The 24266-nt window shown below is 41.1% G+C and overlaps 1 protein-coding gene across 1 annotated transcript in view; it reads left to right on the forward strand.

Annotated features, from left to right (window-relative positions):
* Positions 1–18492, forward strand: part of kiaa1109 (KIAA1109 ortholog) — an 81954-nt gene extending 63462 nt beyond the window's left edge. The window contains exons 76-90 of the mRNA XM_062397240.1: positions 895–1090; positions 1606–1806; positions 2200–2376; positions 3801–3938; positions 4790–5032; positions 5190–5343; positions 8325–8482; positions 9885–10074; positions 10619–10836; positions 11204–11455; positions 11664–11867; positions 12511–12705; positions 13501–13635; positions 15326–15503; positions 17330–18492. Coding sequence (XP_062253224.1) covers positions 895–1090; positions 1606–1806; positions 2200–2376; positions 3801–3938; positions 4790–5032; positions 5190–5343; positions 8325–8482; positions 9885–10074; positions 10619–10836; positions 11204–11455; positions 11664–11867; positions 12511–12705; positions 13501–13635; positions 15326–15503; positions 17330–17546 — 2856 coding nt within the window. The 3' untranslated portion in view covers positions 17547–18492. The remainder of the gene's footprint in view (positions 1–894; positions 1091–1605; positions 1807–2199; positions 2377–3800; positions 3939–4789; positions 5033–5189; positions 5344–8324; positions 8483–9884; positions 10075–10618; positions 10837–11203; positions 11456–11663; positions 11868–12510; positions 12706–13500; positions 13636–15325; positions 15504–17329) is intronic.
* The last annotated feature ends 5774 nt before the right edge of the window (positions 18493–24266 follow it).

Below are 24266 nucleotides of genomic sequence, written 5' to 3' on the forward strand. Positions count from 1 at the left end.
TTTGGGTAACTTGTTCACGCATTTTACATCGTTCATCTTATCCTGTTGATGAGTACATTTGTTTTTGCTTTACTCATATGTTGTCAATTTGGTAAGTTTTTCCTGTTTCTCCTCGGGTCATACTTCTCAAAAATCCTTAATCAAAAGAAATAAAATGAGGTAAATAGTATATCAAACAGAACACTTTGAAAATAATTAATATTATTAAATTAAATAAAAAACGAATACAAAAATTCCTTTTTATAAAATCTAATTTATCTAAGTGTCGTGGGCACTATACTTTATATTGTTTATATTTGAGTGGTTATATTTACTGCTCATTCTCATAGAAGTACCATTGAATTAGATAATTAGAACAAATATTTGCCCTGTTATAGTACCATGTCTTCATTTCCTGCATAAAATATTTCCTAGTCAAGATAAACTCATGCACACATACAGACAACTCTGAATGTGCCGTTTGTGTGTAGGTGCCCCACTGATATTGAATTAGAGCCGGAGGAGATCAGAGACAAAACAGATCAGTTTTATTAGTCTGTTTGATTTAGTTTTTTTGTGGTCTTTGTCAATTCCAAGATGTATCATAATCAGCACACAGGGTAGAAATACTAATTAGGACTAATACTAGCTTTTTGATGAGGATATTGCGAAATACCAACTTACAATTGTATTGTTTTCAGAGAATTTGCAGAGATGCAGTTATTTTATGACATTTCCCAGTGATCTACATCATTCTCTTACCTATGTATTTCATGTTTGTGTAATTGCTTACTTTTAATTTTGAGGTTACACCAGTGCACATCAAGTGTCAAAATTTGTCTAACTAAAATGTGAAAAAAAAGCAGATGTATTTGTAGTTTTGAATTCATATCTTTGGTTTTCATTTGTGTCCAGCCCTCTCAGATCCGCTTCAGCTGCCTGCCCATGTCCAGGGTGGAGTGTATGCTCAAACTGCCATCTTTAGACCTGGTCTTCTCCTCCAATCGTGGGGAACTGGAGACCCCAACAGGAGGCCACCCAACCGACGGACCACACCAGCCCTCCTCCACCCCACCGGGGCAACATATCCCTAAACCACCACCAAGCAAAGGTGTGAAAATGACTCTGCATTCAGTTTCAATATAATAATGGTTAATGTTTGCAAAGGTTATGCAGAATGAAGGGTGTGAGATCCAGCTCACACACGTTTGGTCCTCTTTACTGTTCTTTCACTCAGTCTGTTACACATTGTGAGCTGATCTATTAGCAGTCACTCCATGCTATGTCTGGGCCCTGTGTGATTTAGTGTTGCTCACAGCCTGTTCTCCTGCATTCATTACTCTGCTGCATCTTATTTTTTATTTAGTCCAGTCACATGTGAAGGAAATATACAGTTTGCTCGGAAGTCCAAAGGGAACTGGATGTGAATTAATATTACAGAATACTATGAATATGAAGTAGTGTGCAACAGGCAGTTCATTTAGACGTGTGATCTGTTTAGCTTCCTCTTATCAGATTTTTTCTTTTTTATCATTTGTGTCAAAAAAACAACCACTGTTGGCTGTCATTTTTTACTTTATGTGTTCCTGCTCAGTCTTACATCCTCTCTACTCCACCTCCCTCCAGCGTCTCCGTTATTGGGGAGCCCTCTAGGCAGGAGCCGCCACAGCAGCAGTCAGTCGGACCTCACCGGCCCCCCAAGTAACTCCTCGGGCCTCAGCTTCACCGCCTGCATGTCTGACTTCTCCCTCTACGTCTTCCACCCCTACGGGGCCGGAAAGCAGAAATCTGCTGTCACTGGGTTACCTCCGGGCCCGGGGCCATTAGGTACGAGGAGAGTGAAAAACTGCTGTAATGTTGTTGTGTGCTTATGAAACAGTGACACAGGTTTTCACAAAAATCGGTGTCTAATATTATGGCTGAAAAAGACTTAAGCCTCTATTCCACTGGTCAAAAAACTCACTAACTACTTTAGTGGGAAAGGAGTCAATCGCCTTTTTTAGAGGTTTTACCCATGTTTATAAAAAACTGTGCCAACCTGCTAATTTTGCTGTAAAAGAGGTTTGACTGAGACGTTGCCCTGTTCATTGGAGTTGTGTAAAAAAACATTTAAAATAAAAATGTGCAAATATTAATATATAAGTCTAGAATGAATTAGAATAACCATATAAACTGTTTAAAGTTTAAAGAGCATCATTATTATCTCCTCTTTTCCTTAAGGTACAGTAGACGAGGAGCCGTCCTCTGTAACAGGGAGGAAAGACTCTCTGAGTATCAACCTGGAGTTTGTGAAGGTCAGTTTATCCAGGATGAGGAGAACAGGATGCCCCACATTCATCGAAAGCTTCATTCCTGCCAAAGGCGGCAAAATGGACACCACCCTCATCAACATCTCAGGTACATCGTCAGCCCCGGTGAAGGCAGCCCTGTGCATTCGATTATTTGTCTTCTCCATTCATTTTCTTACTCATCATGGACACTCAGTTATAATTCAATAGTATGAAAAATGAATATGTTAGACAGATTCGCTAAGGTGATTAAATAAATCTCACTCCACAAGAGTAGAATAACAGACCCTCTTCAGATCTAGTATTAACATCTGTCTTGAGTGATCTGATCACATAGGTCATGTCGGAACGCACCCAAATGCGTCCGGAGATTTAATCACTCAGACCTTAATCAGAGGTGGTCTAAGTGATTAGACACATGTGGCGACATTTGTTTTGATTGTGTTACCACATTTGTGTCCCGGGCCATATATGGAGGACCTCCCACTCAGCTGTAATCCTCTGCCCTTTACATTTTTATAAATTAAGTAAACCTATTTGTATGCTTTCAAAGGTTAAGCTGTAACATGAAACTTCACCAATAGATATCACTTAATTCTACACACTGAACCTTTAACGCCTTTAACACTCAATATACATCCATTGATTTGTTTGTAGCCACCTCCAAATTATCAACACTGATGATTGATAATTTTCTTAGATTTGTAAAAATCTCTCTATACAGATGAGCTTCACTTAGCCTCTCCATACGTCTCTCTCTCTCTCTCTCTCTCTCTCTCTCTCTCTCTCTCTCTCTCTCTCTCTCTCTCTCTCTCTCTCTCTCTCTCTCTCTCTCTCTCTCTCTCTCTCTCTCTCTCTCTCTCTCTCTCTCTCTCTCTCTCTCTCTCTCTCTCTCTCTCTCTCTCTCTCTCTCTCTCTCTCTCCACACAGTGATATCGGACACATCTGTTATCTCAGTGCTGGGCTTAGCGAACACAATAACTTAGGTTTTTATTTGCATGAAGAGCATGGGCGGAAGGCAGTGTAGATTAATACCAGGCATGAACAGGGAATTATATAAATTCACTAATGATTATAGTAGTATGTTTATCACCACACACTTTTCAGTTAGGTGATGCCACAGGTTTAATGCTGCTCCCAGGGTCTTTTTAAGGAAATATATAGAAATGTGTCAACAACTGTTCAAGGGAAGCTTATATCTGCTGATGAAGTGTAACAGTTCTTTATTTTTAGTATTTTTTAGTCTGGGACTGACATAGTCTTATGTTTTGCAGCAGTAGAGTCAAGTACAAAAACAGAATCAAATATAATTTGAGTGTAGAATCTTTGAGGAATGTGAAAAACCTTTTAAGTAACATAATAGTCCAACACAATAATGATTTATCCTTCAGTAAATGCTTGAGCATATTTTGTAGAAAAGACGGTTGATGATAGGGTGATCATTTCTCCCTTATAGATTTGTCATGAGGTACATTTGTTCGCACATTTTACAGGAATGTGTCGTATATGAACAAGATATTCTTCTCCTCTTAGCTGTGTGTGACATCGGTTCAGCTTCCTTCAAGTACGACATGAGACGACTGAGTGAAATCCTGGCCTTCCCCAGAGCCTGGTACCGCCGGAGCATCGCCAGGCGCCTCTTCCTCGGAGACCAGACAATTAACCTGCCAGGTGACTTTTTGACAGTTCTGTGTTTGTTGGTAGGCTAATAGTATACTTAATATCTATCACTATCTTTTTTGTGAAAAATCTTTCGAACTTTAAGATTAAGAGGCATTTATTAGTCCCAAACACATGCACAGACATGCAAAGGCACACTCATGCAGGTAGGGAAATTTAGCCTCTGCTTCTGACCCATCTGGTGCAGGACACACAGAGCAGTTAGCGACCATGTACGGGCGCCCGGGTAGCAGATGTTGGGGGAGTAAGGTGCCTTGCTCAGGGGCACTAGACAGGATAGGGAGAATCCTCTTGGATTTTTGGGCAGATCAATCCAGGTTCGTCTTTTATTGTCTCTCCGTGGAGTCGAACCAGAGACCTTTTCTTGCCATAGTCCAAGTATCTGCCACTAGACCACCGTCTCTCACCGTTTATCCGACATCATGCCAACCTTAACTTGTGTGACCAAATTTAGGGTTGTACAGTAAGTTGCATCCAGAATCTCGATGAACAAAGAGCTTCTTTATGCCTCTTACAAAACTCACTTTTTTTTTTGTTGAAACTTCCGGCCCTCTTCGTAGTTGACTTCAGTTTGTAAGTAGTGGTTAAAATAAAACAGGGTAAATATTAATTCTAATTCATATATATTCATTCATTGTTGAATGCAGAACTGTGCAACTAAATTCATGATTTTTCAAATCTTAGCTTAAGATTGTCTTCATCCACTGCAGGTTTAGCTAGTTTTAATTTTTAATATCTCATCATGCTGACCTTCCCTCAGCCAACATTTCCTCCTACTGTTTCCCATTGACATTTCCAAGACTGTCCTTTACTAACACCTCTCAACATTTACTTTGCTTCAGCCTCCGGCCCCGCCACCCCAGACTCGGCTGAAAACGTCACGCAACATCTGTCCCCAGAGTCCAGCCGGAAAGCTTACTGGAGGACATGGGACGGCAGCACCGGGACACACATTCCCCAGTCTCCCAACGTCTTTTCAGAGCACTCCACTGGAAGCAACATGTCCCCAGGCGGCCTGGGTCACCTCAAGTCCCCTGCACCCGCTCGCACCAGGAGTGTGTCTGATTCTTCTGCTCCTCGGAGAGGTGATTACCGACATTCCTGTGTTTCCTGCATACAGAATGAGATGTAGAAATGGATTATACTATAAAGTTAGTGAATCTTAATGCAGAAGCACATCTCAGATGTTTATGAGCAAAGTCCCCAACCAATAGAAATTATTAATTATTAATTTTCCTACAGAGTCAGTCACAAAGACATCCACTCCCTCCGCCAGTAAAAATGGTAAAGCTGCGGGTCAGCAGGGGGCGCCGTGGGAGACATTGGTGGTGTTCGCCATCAACCTGAAGCAGCTCACCGTCCAAATGAATATGAGCAACGTAATGGGAAACAACACGTAAGTAGCAGTTTCAGAACTATGTCATGTGGATTATTTTTCCTCTATTAGCTTGAGGAGATGGTTAGCTTGGCTTTGCATAGAGACTCAAAACAGCTGTAGTTTTATTTAGACATAAGTGGCATCAGTCTTTTCATCTAAAGCTGCAACTTGAACATTAGTCCCAGGAACCTTCTTCCAGGGACTAAAAAGTTCCTGCAGAACATTGATTGCCTGCGTTTCCACCAGGGAAGACAAATTATGCTTCTGACTTATGAACAAACACCGACTACAACAAGAAGTCCACCAGGTGGCGGTAATGCAATAGACAGTATAACAATGAAGATACCACAACAGTAAACATGAACGAGAATCAGATTATCAGGACTTTGACTTCCGCCCACCTGTTGTAAGTTTTTTTTCTGTGGCCTCATTATATCGAAGCAATGAAGTAAAATAGAAAAAATGGTGGCTGTTAAAAAAAATGCTGCAATACCAATCCGGTTGAGACGGGTCAGTAAATTTCCACCCTTGAGAAAATACCTTTTTTTCCCAAGAACTGTGGTTCCAGCAAAATGAGTTCCTTTTTATATTGTCATTGAAAGTACCTATTTTCCACGAGGTCAAACTATTGCCGTTTTTTTTTTTCATCATGTAAATGAAAACAAAAAATATTATTCTTGTATTCTTATTAAATGATTGAATTAATGCTTTGTTGCTCAATTTTCCAAATATTTTAGTTTATTTAATTAAGTTATAATATTTATATAATTTAATATTTCCGAGGAAGAGAAACTGTGAAAATAAGATATAGCCCTCATGCAGTACCTTCTGTGCGAACACAGAGAGAGGATGCAACAATTGATAAATATTTATACATAAACCGGCATCCGTATTATTTCCACCCTCAGGTCTTGTATAGCTAAGTCCTGTGGCTGTTGCTTCAAATTGGCCTCAAACTTAAATGTGGAAGTAAAAATTGTGGCAAACTAGTCGAGGAGGGATCCAAGTCACTCAGGAAAGCTGTAAAAAATAACCTGGAATCCCTTTTTGCTGCATTTTTTACTTTTACTGACCAAGACACATCCGTCCCTCATGTGATATTCTGAGCCTCTTTCGCTCAGTTCATAACTTATACACTCAAACACACACACTGCCTTTTACTTCTATCTTAGTGAGGATACTCATCTTACCTAACCTTACCTAAACCTAAACCTAAGATTAACCTTAACTTAAACCTTACATTAACCTTAAACTAACTTTAATTTAAACTTAACCTCAAAACATGTCTTTACCCCATAAACTTTAATGAATCATTTTGTTAAGTAACCATAATGATTTAAGCCTGAAACATGCTTCTGCGTTTTCACGGGCCCGTAAGGGCAAGAGCCCTTCCGGGTCCCTTACGTGCTTATGTATCCCTCCTTACGTGTCGACCCCCTTTTCTAAAATTTACGGCAAAGCTCCGCAAGCTCACTCAGCCCGCAAGGCTGTGATTGGTCTGCACTACATCCCTTCTGGAGCATTTCCGGTTTCATGCCCCATAATACCGGCAGAAATCACGGAAGATTTAGAAGAACGAATATGGACCAAATAGAAGAGCACTTGGCAGAAGATATCCGATAGTATGATCACTTGTATAACCTGTCACTGACTGGCGGATTTGTCCGCCAGAAAAAGGCTACGAGGAGCCGCAGTGGCTATGTAAATAAACAACCGACGAAGAAGAAAGAAGGCGTCTCTAAGGTCGTCTTCGACAAAAAGCATTACTCCGCCTAGTGTTCTGGCGCGGAATTGCTTTGTAAGACGCGCAACGGTTGGGGAAGCATGAAAGAAAACGAGTCTTGCGCCACAGCGGCGTGAAAAGACGCAGACGCAGTCGCAGAAGCATGAATGCTGCCTGGACCACACACAACACACACAAACCACCATCAAATTTCCCTACAAGATGAACAAATATTTTTAATTAAAGAAATACTTGTATCGAACCACAAAGGTGTACCACTAATTAATATTGTAATCCTACTTGACACTAGCCTGACGTTGTCAGACTCACAATTCTAGTCAGAATGTGAGTCTGATCCCGCTCCTTTGGGCTGTGATTATGGGGCGTGTTTCAACTGACCAGGAAGTAAAATTCCTCTTCGCTCAATTGGATAGACCTACAACCAATCAGAGCAACGTAGTATGCAGCGCCAAGCCTTAAATAACAGCTGGCTCCCATCCGCTCCAATGTTAAAACTTTGTGCCGGTCACACCGGAGGCTGAAGCACCGCGAGGCAGCCTTGGCGCAGCGCGGTGCTTCAGCCTCCGGTGTGACCGGCACAAAGCCGTGCAGCGATCTACTGGATCAACGGGTGATATTATTAGCGCTGCCCGGCGGTTCAGCGTCGCTTCAGTGTCCGTTGTGAACAGCCAAGCGCCGGGGCGATAGGGATTAGCGCGGTGCCCTGGCGTCGCCTCCACGTTCTGTGTTCCTCTTTCAAAATGAATGCGCTGTCGATGTCTTCTAAAACAGACTCAATGGCAGCATCTACACATCTCAGCTCTCCAGCAGCAGGCATGTTTGTTGAAAACGAATTCAACCCAAGGGCACTTTGATGACGTGGTTGATGACGTTACCGTTGATCACCTGTCCATCATCGTATAAAGCCCGCCCTGACAATCTGATTGGCCCGGTCGGGCATAATTTTTTCCCAACGGAGCGACTCCAGACCGAACTGCCCGACCAAAAATGTTGTGGGCGGGGCTAAATTCGTCTGGCATCCAGGCTAACTTGACACACCTTGAATTGACACAATTGAGATAATGAGATAATGGCATACAGACATTCATATAATGACCTAATGATTTGTCAGTCAGAGCCAGCACTTGAGGTCGAGCTCTTTTCCTTTTCAGTTATGTGTTTATTCCCGGGCAAGTCATTCATGTTTCATAAAGATCCCCTCTGCATTATTCAGCAGCGTTTCAGGATGTGCTCACTGTTGTGTTTGCTCCCGCAGCTGGACCACCAGCGGGCTGAAGAGTCAGGGCCGTCTGTCTGTCGGCAGTAACAGAGACCGAGAGATCAGCATGTCTGTGGGCCTTGGCCGCTCCAAGCTCGACTCCAAGGGCGGGGTGGTGGGTGGCAACATAGACGTGAACACCCTGGAGATGGTCTGTGAGTAAACAAAGCATTGACTTTTCAGAAATCTGCTGTTTTTCTTCAACTCGTTAGTGACTCTATGTCTCCCAGAAGCATGAACTGTAGGTTGAGCCAGAGTTTAGTGCAGAGCTCTGACATTGCACTTGGAGCAGAACAGTAATAAAATAAAGGGGTAGAAACACTTCCACATTTTACTCTCACTTTTGCATGCAGTTTTTAAGTAATCTATTATAATGCATTTTTATAAGTCGCACACAGTTGTAAATCAAATATATTTAAAGATATTTATTCCGACATGTGGATATGAACCTTTATTTTAACATATTTCTCTTTCTGCAGCTTTGCATCAGATAATGCTCCTTCATTCAAGTTAGTTTTATGTAGCAAACAGCACTCTGAAATATTTCAATTTTTGCCCATGAGTTAGACAAGTAAACCATAGCTGCACAGTTAGGTTTATTAAATTAAAATAAAGGAAGCAAAACGACTTCATTTTACAACAACTGTCGCATTTAAATTTGGCTCCTCTTTTTGAGAGAAAGAAGTGAGTGTGAAGAATTTTTTCCTACTGATTTTAGGATGCAACCTCCAGTTTATAATACACAGAAAAGAAGTGGAATTCAGGGAGTAATTTGAGTGTTTTCTTTGTTAATGTTGTTTGCATTTCAATTTAGTATCGTAACAACATTCTGCAGACATTTAATGTCATTTAAATGTGACATTATTTCTGTCTGTGACAATAAATCTGTGTAGTGGCAGCAATACAACAAAATAGTCCCTTGAGGGAATCTGAAGTCAGCAAAAAGACGAGATTTTGTTTCAAAACTTGATTAAAGACCTATTTAAAAAAACACCTACAAAAGACAGATTGCACTGCAAGACTAATTCAAACACAAGCTTGTGAACTTGGACATGACTAGAAAGTATTTAATGCCCCTATTTAACATGTGTAGCTTGAACTGTTGATTTAAGGCTTGATACCCAAGCATTGGACATCTTTGTGGTCTCTTGCCAGCACCATTACCATTTTGAAAAAACGATACGTCTCTGAAGCGTTTTCAAATGCAGCCTCCTTGAATTTGAGACACAACTACAGACTACATGTTGCTATAGTGAATACCGTCTGTGGCCTTAGCTGCGCAACTGACATAGCATCAGCGACATTAACGTAATTTACCAAACATCAATACAACAATAAGCATACTTCAAGAATTGGCTACAAAAAAAAAATGTCTAACAGAACTGACAGGTTTTAATAGTTTGCAATCCGTTGAACGCTCTGATCCTAAACATAGATTTTAAATAAAATCCTATTACCTTTTGTCTCAATACTTTCTTCATCACGTTGATTTTCATTTCACTGTTCAAGCAGCTACTTGGTGCCACAGTGCTAAAAACTGACCGTCTTGTTTTCTAGCCCACATCTCTGAACACCCAAACCAGCAGCCCAGCCATAAGATCCAGATCACCATGGGCTCCACGGAGGCTCGGGTGGACTATATGGGCTCCAGCATCCTGATGGGAGTGTTCAGTAACGCTGACCTGCAGCTGCAGGACGAGTGGAAGGTCAACCTGTGCTCTGTTGACACCAGCCTATCAGAGAAAAGGTATGAAATGATGTCAGTTGAGGCTTCGGCAGCACAGCGACACTTGTCTTTACTGTATTAGTGCCTTAGTGAAGTGTTTGGAGGATTCTAATAAAGGAGCAGCTTTGTTTGATGAAGGTCGAGCACCGAAACGTTGCAATTAACAGTGGGCAGGTTTGTTTGATCAAGAAATAGATGTGCTGAGTGTTCTTCTGTTCTGGATGTTCATAAAGGGCCATTTCACATGAGACAATGTTTAGTCCTATTTATTTAAACTGTGTATTTCCTCATTTAGTCAAGTTAAATTATTACCGTCAGAAAGATGATACATTATCTCCTCATGTCTGCATATGGGCAGAATTACATGACAAAGGAGTGGGAATAGAAACCATAACATCAATGTTTCGAACACATTATGTTTGGAGCAAAAAGTCATTCATGATGCAGTTTTGTTTAATATTTTGCATAATAGTTCTAGCTGCTTTATTTTCCTCCCTGCGTTTCCTACCGTTTTAATCGCAGTCATCTGTTTCCCTCCCCATATTCTCTCCTCTGTTCCTTCCAGTGAGATCTTTGTCCACGGAGACTTGCAGTGGGACATTTTCCAGGTGATCATTTCACGCTCCACCACACCGGACCTCATCAAGATCGGCATGAAGCTGCAGGAGTTTTTCACTCAGCAGTTCGACACCAGCAAACGCGCCCTTTCCACCTGGGGCCCTGGGCCCTACCTGCCCCCCAAAACCCCCGTCATCAACCTAGAGAAAGGAGCTGCTGAGCTCTGTAAGCCTGCATTCTTCTTCTATACTGCTGTGTGAAATATTTAATGCAGACTCTGGCATAATAAGATATGCGCAGCATGTGTCTGAGGCAGTCCTGCTGGTTGTAGGAAGCAAAATGATTTGAAATTCTAATAAGCTTAATTTGTATACCACTTTTTCAGTTGTTAAACAAAGTAATCAAACATGCTTCTGCGATAATTAAAAACAAAGCAGCAGAGATTCAAAAAAGATAGTAGGTTATATGAGGATAAAAACTCTATAATATATCAAATCTGATTTTGTTAGTTTCAGCAAGACACCTTATTATTCCACTCAGAGAGATTATTTGTCTTCTCATTTCGCATCTCCTTATTGTTTTTGTCATACAGACATGGACGCAGCCCATCACCGCCACTGGCCCGGGGTGCTGAAGGTAATCGCGGGCTGCCACATCTCCCTCTTCCAGATGCCCCTGCCCGAGGACGCAGTGCAGCTTGGAGGTTCAATGAGCCTCCACGGCAATCACATGACCCTGGCCTGCTTCCACGGGCCCAACTTCCGCTCCAAGTCTTGGGCTCTGTTCCACCTGGAAGAGCCCAACATCGCCTTCTGGACTGAGGCTCAGAAGATCTGGGAGGACGGTGAGGAGGCAATGTTCATTTCAGGGACTTAACATCGTCCTAGCGGTATTAATCAGACTAGATAATCCTTTGAAGAAATAGCCACTGAATAAACAAGATGGAGAAAATCCTTATTAGTTCCTGTTGGAATTAGTAGTGTAGATATGAACTTATACGTTTATTTTTTAATCTGTTCTTAATATCTAACATTTGTTTTTGATTTGTCCAGGCTCCATAGATGTTTCTACGTACATCGTTCAAACACTGGATTTCCATCTTGGTCACAACACCATGGTCACAAAACCATGTGGTGCACTCGAGAGCCCGATGGCCACCATAACCAAAATAACCCGACGGCGGCATGAAAACCCTCCACATGGTGTCGCTACAGTCAAAGAATGGTTCAACTATGTTACTGCCATGAGGAACGAAGGTAACAATTATTAATTAACTTTACATATATGTCAATGTCTCTATATTCCATCCTAATGTCGTTACACACATGAATACACAATATGTATTTCAATACTCCCAAATATGAAATAACTTCGCCGCCTGGAGTCAATGGGATCATTTTAGGGGTTAGCATCAGAAAGTTGCGCCAGAGTAGGTGCAATGTCTAGACTGTCAAAACAAAGTAAAAAGAAAATAAGTTTCCTCACTAACATTTTAAAAAGTGGAGGAATGGATAATGAAAAAAGCTCAGCTGTCGTGAGACTTAGATATATTTTTTCTTTGGGCACTGATTGCTGAGTAATTATTAAACTTGCATGTGTTTCTCTACTTTCACTATTTCATATGAAAAGTGCAGGGCTGTTGTATTTGATTGCATTAGTTTGTGAGACGTACCTAATAAACTGACAGCTTGGTGTAAAAGGTTGGTTTTAGTCTCTCAGAATTTTCTCCTCTTCAGACAGCTCTGACAAAAAACTTTTCTTTTCAGAAGAGCGCCTCTGTCTGCCTCGCAGCCGCCTGTTATCTCAAATGTAAAATAGGTGCAGATAGTATTTAGCGAAGCAGAGGAGTGTGAACATGGCCTTAAACTCTAAAGTCTTTTCACTTATCTCCCGCTTCAGAGCTGAACCTGCTCAGGAACGTGGAAGCCAACAACCAAGAGAGCGGAGTAGCTGCCAAAAGCTCCAGTCTGCTGAGCAGCTTCCGCAGCTCCTCCAGCTACAACCACGAGACAGAGACGATATTTGCTCTGCCCAGAATGCAGCTGGACTTCAAGTCCATCCATGTCCAGGACCCAGAGGAGCCTTCTCTATCAGGTACAGTAACAGGACATTGCTACGATGAACCACTGATCTCAACTTATCTGAAGACAAAATACACCATCTATGGACTGGTGCATGGTGACTGTGGCCTGCAGCACCGTGTGGAAGCAACCCCTGCTGGTCTCTGCCTCAGAGATGTTCACGCTGTATGTTTTGATAGAAAATGTTTCAAGAAAAAGGATTTGCTTACCGTCAGCATTTACTGTTCATGCCTTCCCAGCACTGAGATCATTGCTGCTGATTGGCTAGAACCGTGGTTCGGGTCGTCCAGCTTTCTTTGTTTCCCAGATACAGAACCAGAGATGTGTATTTAAACCAGATTTTTCTTCAGCACACCCACAGAACATTTAGCTACCAGACTGTGAGGAGATATAAGCAGAATTTGCCTAATATTATATTAGATTAAAATCGCTTACCCCACTTTCACACAAAAAGTTGTTGTATTTGTACAAAGACAGTTTGTCCTTTTTCTTAAAAGTAAAATTATCAATTGTATCTGGTTTACCTAATGTGTAAATTGTCATATAAACTGCTTATATTCACATCATGTCTGATTCTTAAACAACAGCCCCGGGCATGTTCAGCCAGTTGGTAATGAAGCCTCGACGTTGACTTTGAAATAGAAACTCTTTAAATTTAACGAACAACCTTAAACACAAAGTTTATGTTCGATTTTCATTTGATTAATACTTGTATAAATCAGATTTAAAAGACACATATACAAAGCAAATTTTGTTGATTAAAGAAGCAATGACTAGTTATGGTCCTGATACATTTTTTTCTATCCAGACTCCGACAGCAAACCCAAGGTGGAGTGCAGCGTTGTTACAGAATTCACCGACCACATCTGCGTCACCATGGACGCCGAGCTCATCATGTTCCTGCACGACCTGGTCTCAGCCTACCTGAAGGAGAAGGAGAAAGGTTCGTGTCTTTACCGAAATCCTCCTTTCACCCAGTTGCTTCTGACTGTGCACACAAAGTCATGGGTCACCGAACACAGGTGTGGCAGTGAAATTGTCCTGCTCGTTAAGAACATGACTCATGGGGGGGGGGGGGCAGAGGCCCGGGGTTGATTCCGAAACGTGACCATGTATGCATGTCATCACCCACTCTCTCGCCGTCTCTCCTTCACAAGTTTACTCCATCCTATCCATCAAAAAAGGGGGTAAAAAGCCCCAAAAATACATTAACATATTAAAATAAAAAGAACATGACTCATTGAACGATCCAAAGAAGATAATAAATAACTAGAATAATAACTAAATAAATGCAGCACATTTGTCTGTCTTCTGGACCTGCAGAGTTGCTTGTGCGCACCCGGACACATTATAGAGCAGCATGAAAAGTAGGCAGCTGAATGTTATTTTCACACACAGTGGGGAGGTCAAGGAGTCCGACGTGCGCAGCATTTTAATGGCTTTCATCTTGTCACAGAGGAACAATTTACCACTCCTAATGCCAGCGTCCATGCATTCTTCATGACAATTAAAATAGAGCCACCACTTTGTGCTGTTGATGGTGTGAGCAGACCGAGAAAAGAGGCAAATGCTGAAAAAGTTCCTGTTGGATTTATTTCTGATCAGTGAAATAAAAAAAATGACACACAGAAACCTTGCACACTGACTCCATTATGTAATTAAAAAAAAAAAGATTCAGTTGAAGATAAAATTGACTTGAGCAGGCATTTTGTGGACCTTTCATAAAAAACATTGGGTTCATCAAATCCTGAGATTAGTCAGGAACAAGTATTTTGGGTTTCATCTTTTGATCAAGGAGCTGGGAAATTTGCATGATCGCTTCCAAATCTAGTTCAGGAAGTCAGTTGTGCAGTTTGCTACGCTACCAGCACTTAGGGCCACATGACAAGAACCGTTTCTCTGATCCTATTGATCCTGAACAGCTTTTTGGATGGACAAGAGTCTGAGCATGAATTTGGTTGACACAACGTGAGGTATTTCTTTTTTTACATTGGACAATGGTGTGCAAAGACCTCGAGTCCAAACTATCAGGGTTGTACTTTCAGGGATAATAATGAATACCCATTGTGATTTACCTCTGCATGTGGTTGAAGAATATATTTGTCTTGTTAGAGAAAAATGTGAGACCAGAGTCCTGCACTGGGCCCGACCCAATACCCACTATTATCTCCAAGTAGAAATCCAGATCCACTCGGAACTGTAGACGTACGACCTGTCACCTGGATGAGGTGTGTTCTTGGAAAAGCTTCTGTGACATGTCGCAGCACATGCATCAGTCAACATGTTTCCTCAGCTCGCTGCTATCAGAAGCTAATACGTTGTGGCAAAGTCACTGAGTTCACCCCTGGCTATTTCCCTCCTAATGATCTGTTTTAATGTTCTAGCTTGCGTGGAAGTAAAGTGGTCAAAGGTGATGTCATAGGCTTTTACAATAAAATGTATCTGACTAGGTTTCATATGAGCTGCTTTAGCTTTAGATGAGCTGCAATTCATCATTTTTCCAGCTCTCAACTGCTACATTTATTAAATGTTTTTCCCATCCCACAATGCTTCTCATGGTGGGTACCAACCCGGGGCAGGGCTCCACTCTAGTGGAGGGTTTGATGAGACAGTCTTATCGTTTGTGTTCTCAGCGCTTTTTGCCCCCCGGATGTTTGCGGCTCGGCCGGGGCAGAAGAGCCCAACAGCCCTGCACGACGAGAGCTCAAGCTCCGGAGACAAGGACACGGACAAGGACGACAGCATTAACTACACCACCGTGGACTGGAGGGAGTTCATGTGCAACACTTGGCACCTGGAGCCGACTCTCAGGTCAGCGTCACTTCACCGCACAGCAGAAATGTTTGGTGTTTTCTCAGCAGGCCCGCGCCCTTTATTATGACGATATCAAAATCAGGCCGGGCACTCGTTCCAAACCAACAGGAGAAGACACTCACGTCAGATTTTTATAATGATGCATAGAGCAAACATGCAGATCCGGATAAACAAGGCTGTCATTGTAAATTGGCAGTGGGTTTAGAGAGAAGGAAAGTAAGACGAGCAATCTGGAATTTACACTGTCCCTTTTAGAGTGACTTGATATCTTGTCATTTCTATTTGGAGGAAAACCGAGGCATGTAAAGGACAAAGTCAAACTCTATTTCGGGCTGATTTTGTTACATTTGTTGGGTCTGTTATGAAAAGAGGTGTAGGAATTATTCATACAATTATTTCCTCTCGGTATCAGCTTTATTGGCCACATAAGAATTTGAATCAGTTAAATTCACTTCTAGTGTATTTACATAGAAATAGACGTACAGCCATGGACGAGGACGACAAACAATTGAACAAATGCGTCAAAGAATTGTCCAAAGAAATGTCTAAAATACTTCAATAATAGAGGCGGGTGCTCCGAATTGTATTGTACAATAGAAACTGGTTCTGTGTGTTGTAAACGTTACCAATTGGGCTAAGAAGCGAAAAAGCAGTGCATTGAAATAAACAATATTTACTATCTATGTCTATCTATCTCTATCCAATCAATATATAAAGATATATATACATTTGGCTATGCATATATATATATTTGTTATGTAGAACATGTAATAGCAGCAATATCACATTTAAAAAATACTGTATTTGTATTTTCTCTCCAAAACATCAAGATCACGGGTGTTTTCCCTGTTTCACATCACAGAGAGATGACAAAGAAAGGCATTAATACCAGAGAGAGGAGTGTCGGGCTGTGACTGGCTCTCACCCGGGAGTCACACACACACACTGGTCCAGAGTAGAGGAAGTTATACAAACCGATCAGACAGATCATACCTGATAGAAAGAAGGAAATAAGTTAATTTATTACGTTTGCCAAATTTACAAGAAGGCTCAAATAATTACGAATAAGTTGTAGGCAGCGTCTCACAAAGTTTATAAAGTTTCTCTTCTCTCAGAAACTCTCAAAAGTGCACGATTCTGGTGATATTATGGAACGCAAACAATCATCGGCTGCTTCAACAGGAGGACAAACACGTAATTTGCATCACAGTGAAGCAAATGGTGATCAGTCAACGTGTTTCACGTGTACTTACATTATGTGTATATGATCATTCAATGTGGCCTAGGATGCCTTGCTACTGATTACTAGTTATCTATTCCAACCATCAGCTCTGAGACAAAAAACTAAAAAGTAGTCCTTAAATATCTTCCTAAGCTGGAATACAAAAGTGTTTTATGAAGAAAAAATGACATGTGAGCCGTCTCAATCAGAGCACCCCTAATCAAGTAGCAGGACTGTGTAACCTACATCTTATGATACAACTGATTGAGATTTATCAAGATTTTAATACCGATTAGTTGAAGCGCTATATTTTATAAGTCATTGTTTTGTATGTTATCAACAAAAATGAAACAATGTAGTGGGGTAGAGTAAAAAGTCACAGAGAACAGAAGATCTTGAGTAAAAATAACTTTAATACTCTCCTGATGCACTTGAGTGTATGTGCTTAGCTACTGTGAGTGAGAACATATGGCCAAATAGTTTGAAAGACCAATCTCTGTTGAATTGATCCTGTGATTATTAACATCTGCTGCCTGTAAACATTTGGTCCTGACCAAACTGCACATCTCCTCTGTGTGTCTCTCTCTCTCTCACTCTCCAGGCTCATCTCCTGGACGGGACGTAAGATTGACCCGGTGGGTGTGGACTACATCCTGCAGAAACTTGGCTTCCACCACGCCAGGACTACAATTCCCAAGTGGCTGCAGAGGGGCGTGATGGACCCGCTGGACAAGGTGCTGTCGGTGCTCATCAAGAAGCTGGGCACGGCTCTGCAGGACGAGAAGGAGAAGAAAGGCCGCGACAAAGAGGAGCACTGAGGAAGGCTCAGTGGAACCACCGTTACGAAAGCTGTGCAAACTGAACATTCTCTACAGGTAACAAACACTGGATTACTGTACGGCAGTGGTGACTACTGTACAACAAACAAACAAACATGCCCGTTCTACCTGCTAAACCCTGTAAAATTCTGCATTGTTGTTTACTGTGGTGCGTGCCACTAGCAGCTCCAACTGAAGCACTTTTCAGCGGTTATTCTCTGTATATTTTGAACAAAGTAGCAAATGTTAGTTTTATTTGACTGCTTTAATGGTGAAACCCTGCCTCTTTTCCCTGTTGTAAATGACCTTACTGAAATCGCTTGAAAGTTTATCTTAAGGCTTACCGATATTTCATGAGAAATGATTTCTTAAACCATTGCCTTTTCTTTGTTTCCCATGGAACACATGGTAGATAAGCTTTATGTATTTTTAGTTTTGCCACAGTTAAGTTCCAGTGTGTTGGATTTAGGGGGATCTATCAGCAGAAATTTTATCTAATTTTCATAATTATATTTTCATCTGTGTTTTTATTACCTCAGAGCGAACACTTTATATCTACAGAGTCTCCTATGTTTCTACGGTAGCCTAGAAGAGACAAAACAAACTCTGGCTCCATCAGTTCACCTGAACGCTAGGAAGGGGAGGGGGATTTAGTTGCTTCACCACTAGATGTCACTAAATCTTTTTTTTTTTTTTTTGAGGTGAACAAATGAATACGGGGAGGTTTGAGATAGTGCTAATATCATGAACTTGTTATTATGATTTGAACAATGATTATTTTATTTATGGGTCTGTGAATTGCAAAGTCTATAACATGTTGCTTGGTGTGTCAAGCATATTTTTGTCTCTTTTTTTAAAATCCATACAGTAGAACCAGTGTATATAAATGAATTTCTTAAATGTGTTGATTTCCTAACTTAATTAAAATATTGCCATTCAATTTTAATCGATGATTCTGAGATGTTCAGTTGGATGTAACTTCCATTTTTAAAGTGATGTAAAACTTCTGTTTAAGGTCCACTCTAAAGGGTTGACCTTATTTTCTGCTTTCAGTGTCCACTGGGACCATTGTCCTGGTCACTGGTCACGGTTACATTCACCGCTAAATAAGGGTTGGTGTTGGTCTGCTGCTCCACACATGTTTTCGACCTTCGACCAAACTTTAAAGTCATCTTCACAGTAATTTTTTTTGACCTTTGTGAAAAAGGAAAACTAATGATGTCACTGTGACGTCGTCAGGGTTATCTTGGCTTCCGCTGGCACAGGAAGTTGATGTTACCAACTGGATGCATGGAGTTTGTAAGACGTGTAATAGGTCGTATCGTGGGGTTGGGAGCCAGACTCTAACCAGTTCCTAAAAATCCTGATGTCCCGGCCTCTGCTCGATTCCGACGGTTCTTTTTATGATTTCTTGTGACACTTTCGAAATGCAATTTTAAATCTTTACTGATCGGCTTAAATTAAATGAAGTTTCCTTGATTTAAGCTATTTTATTGCCTCCATGTCGAGATGTCCTTCTATCCTATTCTCGTGAAGCTGGTACATCAGGAACATGTTTTCCATTCCTCCTCTTGTTTACTGTACCTCTCATAAAAGATGTCTTGGTGCATCTTTTTTAAACTGTCTGAGATATTTGCTTTGTTTGATTCCTTCGCTCAGTCTGTTCGTACCAAAAGCCTCTGCTAACAGGAAGTAGATTAATTCTTTCTCCGTGCATCTTAAATTCCACCAGATCCATTGATTAACACAAATGTGTGATGGATGAAATACTGAAATGATCTTATCAGGATTTAATATCATTACTCGGGAACAGAAACAGACCATTGGACCGTTTGTTCTGTAAATCCCCTGTTCTGAGACATCCAACCAAATGCAGTAACACTATCTGTCATCTAAGAGCCATGGGGGCTTGTGCTGCTCATTATCTAATCCGTGAAATCCATTACTTTGTGTGCTAGGTGTGAAGAATTTCAAACGGAACAGTGAGAATAGTTTTTTTTTCTTTTCTATATGCTTCATATTGTTAGAATCAAAGCTGTAATGGCAACGACAGTAATATCTTTTTTTTCCCTCTGGCAGAATTCTTTTGGGATCTGGGCTTTTAGGTAAATGCATTGGTGTACACTGCCTGCACACACTGCCGAGTTTAGTTAATACAGAACTCTCACTGTAAGACCCCCGCCTCACCACCGCCGCTAATCTCTGCCTCTGTGATATCCCCCCGTACCACGAGCCATGCTCAACTTTTGGTTCCGCGCCACGGGTCTGCATTTTTGATGGTGCGTTGGCGGGTGAAGGGGGAGCGCAGTGGCCCAGTGGAGAGGAAATGAACTGCGGGTTCCCTCTGTGAGGTCTGCTTTGAGATTACCGACGTGTCACCTGAGGAAATCCAGACCGCTCAGTGTGAGAGCGCGCCACGCTCTCTGCTCTCGCTCGCCTGGGCCGGACATTTGTATTCCGCCTGCTGCACACAAGTGCCTTTGATGTTCTATTTTATTTTTTTATATCTCTGTGTGGTATTTTCGTTCTGTCACAGTAAACACACTTTAACACGAGAGCGAAGCGAGTGACCAGTAGATTGAGTCAAAGGTCCCACAAACTGAACCCCTGCCTAATGAGACAGTTCTTTACCGTCCTGCTGCTGAATTACAAAAAGGAAACAGGAGGGAACACATCCAAACTGGTGACGGTCATGTTGAATGTGTTGAATTGCCTGTCGTGCTGGCCTGGAATCAAACTGGACAGTTTCCTGTCGTGGGACATGGGCACAGGGAAGAATGTTCTGTCCAGTTGAGGAAAACTAACAGACAGCATGAAGTATCATTAGTTCTGGGCTCAGATTGTTAAACATTGGGAAAACATAGTTGCAATGTGTGAGATGTTCAAACCGTCTAAAGATCCTGCTGAAATATATGTGTGAATACTGTATCTGCAGAATGTGTAGGTTTAAAACATACAGGGCTTTTAAAGGGCTTTTATGTAAAAAAACAAAAACATTCTGCCGCCAAACGTGGGATCCTTCCTGGAGCAGATGCTGAGATTCGCCGGCTAACATCTCCGGCCATCGGTTCTTTTACAAGACAAGCGGAGCAGCCACTTCTCTGTCCATCACTACAACGACCCACTCACCGATTCGGGGCTAGGTGTTAGCATGCTAACATCCGTAACTTGTTTTCCAATACTAAGATATGAATGTGACTCATAAAGCCTCTGCTAGTTTGGTGGTTAAACAGCTGTTAATGTTAGTGTTGACTATGTAGCGTTAGCAGAATCATATCTATAGCTAATTTTTGCAGTTTTAGAAAAAATACATATCTCTTTCCAGAATTGTTTTTTGTGTTGTCAGTGGTTAAAAACATTTGCTAACTGTGTATGTATCTTTAAAGAGAACCATTTCCAGCTTAATTAATCAGTAATATGGATTTTGAACAGAAACGTAAATGTAATGAGGTTAAAGATACATTTTTGAAGAAATTGGGAAGTATTTAAAAAAACAATTCATTTTTTAAAGTTACATGACAGAATCAATACCCCTCTAATGTTCAGTACATTAAATAATAAGTTATGGTTATAGGAGATATAGGCTTAGCATAAATACATGAACCATTAAGTCTGACCTCAGAATTAGTTAAATTGACAAGTTGTAACAAACTTTAAATTATTTCTGTATAGATTTGGAGCTGGTGTCACTTTTCTTATTGAACCTTTCTATCATCTTTGTTGTAAGCAAAGCCTTGAGTAGGAATATGACACGATCTAAAGTTGTTTATTCAAATTAGTAAAGCTTTTCAGTTTGGACCAGTTTCTCTGTTAGAATTTGAACATAGGATTACAGCTGAAACTGGACTGAGATAAAAGCATAATACGGAAGGGATAGTACTACATGCAGAAAAATACATATTGAAGAAATACAATAGTTTAAATCACTCATTGTAATCAGTATCATGATTAATGACTTTACCTACTTTACTTTATTTAATCTAGACATAAAAAAAAAAAATTGTGATTGTGTTTCTATAAAAACTATTATCGTAACAACCAGATGATTTCAAGTTTTTAATTTCTTTTTCTTTTCAGGAGCAATCTTTTCTCATCTTGTTTTTTTAATGATCAGCCTGTTCTGAATGTCCTCATTGGCCTAATGATGGATAGAGCAGAGACACACACCTCTATTAGTGTTTGAACGCTCTCCAGAGCCGTCTCCCACATCTTGCCCTGCAGAACCAATGTGCCCGTGTGGGATAACTACCGATCTGCATACAATTAAACCCCACAGAGTGCCATTATGACGTACAGCAACTAAACTGTCTTAATACAAAATGAGCAGGCTGAGATCTGAGCCACTTTTTGATTGAGTTTCTAATTGCTTGTTCCACTTCATCAGCTTTACCTCGATTTAATAATGGAGTGTAACAATATGGCTGGAGTTTTGAAACGAGAAGCTGCTGCCTAGTGTCATGGTCTGAATGTGGCTGGGTCTCAAACACTTGGTTAGTGATCCGCTGGCCGAGCCGTGAATCGCCACCACACAGAATAGACGAGAGGCTGTTCTCACTTGGAGGAGACCTCCCTGACAGCCACGTTTTTTAAAGCTCCTGAACATCTGCCGCAGCTCTCTTATTTATCGTAGAGCAGGGGTCAACTGGTTTTGTCCCAGGGACCACCATTCTGACTACAAAGTAATGCGCAGCCCACTGATGTGCCTAAGCGCGCGTGTGCCTACGTGTGTGTGTGTGTGTGTGTGTGTGTGTGTGTGTGTGTGTGTGTGTGTGTGTGTGTGTGTGTGTGTGTGTGTGTGTGTGTGTGTGTGTGTGTGTGTGTGTGTGTGTGTGTGTGTGTGTGTGTGTGTGTGTGTGTGTGTGTGTGTGTGTGTGTGTGTGTGTGTGTGCATGCATGTGGATAGAAGGAAGTTTTAACATTAGGTTTTCCATGTTGGTTTTATTTAAAAACCTCAAGCAAATCTAGATATGTCTGTGTAGTAAGTAGTTGTACTGCATCTCAGAACCATATGTACATCAATATATAACATTCATGACTTAAATGTACAGACATGTAGCTGACATGTTGAGAGAACATTAAAGTAACGGTGATCAATAACAATCAACATAAACTGGGGCTACAACTGAAGAGGGAAGATGACAAAGTAATGCTGAATATGTCACAAAGTGTTAGAGCTCTCCTAAGAAATTGTTTCTCAACCAGCGAACGTGATAAAGTTGACTGTTATTTCAATTAATTGTTTTGGCTATTATGGCAAATTATTTTTTCTTATTACAAAGTATTTGTTTTTCGCTCTTTTGTTTTATTTATTATTTTCATTATTATTTCTGCCCTTATGGGCCTTGTTTTTGGTAAAATAAAAATTCCCATCATACAAACTACATCTCAAAGACCCTCCTGAGAGTTGTTCTACCTAGCTCAACTGCTCTTCTACATCTAACCTTAACACACATGCACAGGGGTAAACTACTGGCAGTTTCTAGTCCCAAGCCGGTTTCAAGGTTCCCCTCATCACCTTTATATTATTTTAGACATATTTTTCTTGTTTTAGATATTTTTCACGATATTCAAGAGTAATCTGGAAATGTGTTGAAATATAACCGAATTTCGCCCCCCTGCAATGCTGTCGCGGACCACCAGGGGGCCGCGGACCCCCTGTTGAAAACCCCTGTCCTAGAGTATGGTGCTTCAGTACTAATGCCAAGGTAGAAGGTCATCTCCCTGTGGGACGACTAAGCAAAGTTTCACTGTCACACACATTTTTTTTTTCTTGATTTGTGTTTCTGGTAACCTTTTATTTAGTTTTTTTTTTTTTTTTTTAGAACAATGTGTCATCATGGAATTTTCTATTTTAGTTGAGTCTCTAACCTCTCATCAATAGCCAGGAGCTGATTTAATGACAAACTGATGAGGCAACTGTACTCTTCATGCCCTGCAGGAACAGACAGTCGAACAACGTTAACAAGCAGCTAAAGATGCAGATTCTTCCCTGAGGACTCAAAATAAATGCTAATGTAGTTCAGTCAGACAACGCACGTTCAAACGTTTATTGCAACAGTAGAACAGGTTTAGTGTTTTTTAGAGTCTAGGCTCCGACTTAATCACCCCCCCAAATATGATTACATAGATGTGATAGGAGTGATGATGAGCAAATATTTATAACCCCCCCAGTCCGAGCCTACAGTTGGATGCTGGGGTGGTGGAGGGGCTGAAGCAACTGGTAGCAACACTTACGCAGCAGTGGAGGCGAGCAAAGGGAGTAATCGGAAGTTTTCTCTGCTTAAATAGACCGCCTAATAAGGTGCGTATATATTATAGATGATTGTGGAGATTGTTGTAGGTCACATGATGTGTGTCACATGACATGAGCAGCACAGCTTGAGTGTGCTGCGCGAGTTTTTATGAGAAAAAAGACCTGATATCGAATTTCTAATTGAGATCACTAATTTAAAGTCTTCTTCAATTCAAAATGATGTTCACTTTATGAATTACGGTCCTATTTCGAGTCCAAAAGCACTGTGTGCATTCGGGCATGGACACCGTGTGATTGACAGTGTAATATGTATGTATCATCTAATGGCTAAAGGCTGAGGTGTGGGGGGGTGTGAGGGGGTTTGTAGTGTGCTCGAGCTAGAGCTCTCACTCAGGCTTCACCCCCCCCCCCCCTCCATATTTCTTTTCACTTTCCTTAACATTGCTAGATGGGGCTTTTCTTCCTTG

The sequence above is a fragment of the Platichthys flesus genome, chromosome 10 (genome assembly GCF_949316205.1).
Source record: "Platichthys flesus chromosome 10, fPlaFle2.1, whole genome shotgun sequence".
Lineage (NCBI taxonomy): Eukaryota > Metazoa > Chordata > Actinopteri > Pleuronectiformes > Pleuronectidae > Platichthys > Platichthys flesus.